Here is a 2,811-nt window from a genome sequence, read left to right as displayed (position 1 = left end):
AGGTGAGAAATATATTCCAATATATCATATTGGAATTCATTCCCAGGCATAATAGAGAGGCTCTTCTGCGAACGGTGCAGGGGACTCTCCATCTACTATCGCACAGGAAGTCAGTAGGTGTAGTCAGTCTGTCTCTGTCTGTGTGTTCCTTTAGCTTTTATGTAAATAGTTAGTTTGAGCTTGTAAATATTTAAATAGTGTGTTTTTTTTAAACTTTTTCAAATATAGTTCATATAGTTCAAATATATAATGTCCCTGCAGTGAGTTTGTGATTATTTGCCAATCATAAACAAGTTTGCATTTACACTGCAGTTTGCAGGGATGCACTTATTGTTGTAACAGTTAAACAAGAAAAAGTAACTCAACCAATGACAAAAAAAATTTAAAAAAACTTATTGTGGCCAAACCTCTGGTCATTTACATTGTTTTATTCAGAGGAATAATAAATAAAATAATAAAGGAACAAGTAGCAGAACTTCCATGGGGGACCAGAGTGGGTCAATGAATTTATTTAACGATATTATCTAGAATAAAACAATATGTTTAAAGGGGACTCTTTATGCTAATGTCCAGTGCTGTATTCTTAGTTTGAGACTTCACTAGATTAACTCTGAATGATTCACTCTTTAAATGCATCCTTATTTATCGTATACTGGCCCTTCATGCAGCCCCCCAGTTCATCCACTGTCTGAAAAAGGCATTCAATTCAAACTGAATCATTATCGTGTCCTGCAGCTTTTCACCACATCTTCACGTGTGGCTGTTCAGACTGTTGCAATCTGGGGGGGCTGTGTCCAACAATTTCTGCAGCTATTCCAAGGTGGACAATCCGAGACAGACATTGTGATATATAACACTGGACTGACGCAATGAGCAAGTCATGAACAACGTCTTTTGTCGTATCATCTGCCCCTTACTCTCACACGCACGATTGTTTTCAGTCAGAGCCCACTAGTGTGTTCAATCTGCTGGCCAGCAGTGAGCCAATATAGTATAACACTAACAAAAAAAAGGCATCCTCCATTGAAATAAGACGAGTGGTCGACCGTTTTTCAGTGGCCAATGGCAATATTTATAGAGCAGGGCAGCCGATGTGTGATATATAATGCAGATATTAAAACAACGAAAAGTCAAGTCCATTATAACATGCACTTTACAGTCTAATAAGTCAAGTTTTCATTTTTTTATTCATTCATGAAATAGAAAAATACATTGGGTTGTGCTGTAGAAATTTAGAACAGTTTCAGATTTGGCTGTCATTTAGGATTGGAGAAAGGTGTTGACGTTCAGAAAAGACGATGATGCGAGTTATAGTACTGGGCTTTTTGTGGATTCATTCATCACCAAATAAGACCACTGGGGTCTTCTGGCAAATCAGCTTCACTCAGCTCACATTTGGCCACAATGCAATGGGCTGCATACAGTGTTGACCCAGACATTCCTGCCAGTACACTTTACAGGCGGTTATTAGTATGTAACATGAATGGGGCCTCACACTGTTATAGACCGCTGTGCTGTGCTGTGCTGTGTTTTGGGGTCTTGTTTAACACCAATGGATGTATTAGTAAGACTGGACCCTGTACATGCTTTAGCTTCGCAGAGGTCACCAACGCAGCCTCTTTAATGCAGTGCATGTTTCAGCGTGAACTGTGCAGCAGCAGAGGGATAACCGCCCCCTCCCCCAGCCTCAACAATGGCAGCAGTGGGAGCCATTCAGCCTGTACGTAACTGCACAACACACACACGAAGCTAGCGTTTGGGCTAAAAAAAAAACAAAACACAATGCAGCATGTTGTTAGCAAAAGGTCGAGTATCTTACCTGTACTGGGCGGCAGCGCCATGGGTAAATCCAAAGTAGTTGCCGGTAGCCATTTTAGCATCTTCACCAAGCCGGCTGGGCACTGCGGAGGACAGACATACAGGATCACGCTAAGCTAACCGTTAGCAGCGGGCTCCAACGAGCGGTCCAAGGACTATCCATTAACGTCTCCTTCTTAGCGTTGCTTTAACGCTTATTAAGGTGCTTCATTGTTTCTAGCTGACAGTAAAATCATTTCTACGTGTTTAACGATACTTACCATAGGTGAAGGAGACCACTGGACATATGGGAATCATTGGTTTCGTATATTCTACAGACAGCCGTATCGGAGACCAGCCTATTTATATTACGTGTCGCACCCGGAAAAGCCGTGTTGGCGCCTGCGCAGAGCAAAGGGCGATGGGGACGTTTGTTTTGTGTTCCCCAACTTTATTTAAGCCACAATAATAACATTACAAAACAAACGACAGGGAGTATATGGAAACAGGAGCACACGAATAGAAAAAACAATACAAACGTGAAAAATACATAGCACTAATAAGGAAAATGGATAAATAAAATAGAAATAGAAACAACTCCATTAGGTGGCCCTACTACAGATTTATTTACCAAGATAACAAACCTGTCTGATGATGTATTTTTAATAGAGGATCAATATTTTTATGAACTAGTTTATTTGAAAATTGCCAGGGTATAATAGCCCCTCTGGTCATTTGAAATGACCGAACCTGAAATAGATTTTTAAGGCCGTAAATAGTTAATGACAAGGCTTCAGATTTCAACTAGTCCACCCTTTTCCATTTCTTCCAATAGGTCTTCCTACAATACTGGACCTTTAATGTCATCAAGTAAACCCTGATTTTAATTGGCTAAATTAATATGGACCTAAGGGACATATAATTGGTCTCAACAACAAACATTCAGTAATCATAATTTGGTTAGGTTTGATTGCTTTTCTTAAGTATTTTCATTTGTATGGAGATTCCCATAAT

General features: G+C 39.9%; 1 protein-coding gene across 3 annotated transcripts in view; it reads right to left on the bottom strand.

Annotated features, from left to right (window-relative positions):
* Positions 1-2,205, bottom strand: part of zfr (zinc finger RNA binding protein) — a 20,904-nt gene extending 18,699 nt beyond the window's left edge. For all 3 annotated transcript variants that reach the window (XR_004796611.1, XM_035658214.1, XM_035658213.1), the window contains exons 1-2: positions 2,079-2,205; positions 1,820-1,901 (exon numbers count right to left, since the gene is read on the bottom strand). Coding sequence is in view for 2 of the 3 variants with exons in the window: in XM_035658214.1 (XP_035514107.1) it covers positions 1,820-1,901; positions 2,079-2,115 (119 nt within the window). In the remaining variant the exon portion in view is untranslated. The remainder of the gene's footprint in view (positions 1-1,819; positions 1,902-2,078) is intronic.
* Positions 2,206-2,811: the final 606 nt, after the last annotated feature.

This window comes from Morone saxatilis, unplaced genomic scaffold (assembly GCF_004916995.1).
Source record: "Morone saxatilis isolate NCDOM2014 unplaced genomic scaffold, NCSU_SB_2.0 Contig16, whole genome shotgun sequence".
Taxonomy (NCBI): Eukaryota; Metazoa; Chordata; class Actinopteri; family Moronidae; genus Morone; species Morone saxatilis.
Note: the sequence above shows the minus strand (reverse complement) of the source record. Positions and strands in the feature narration are given on the sequence as shown.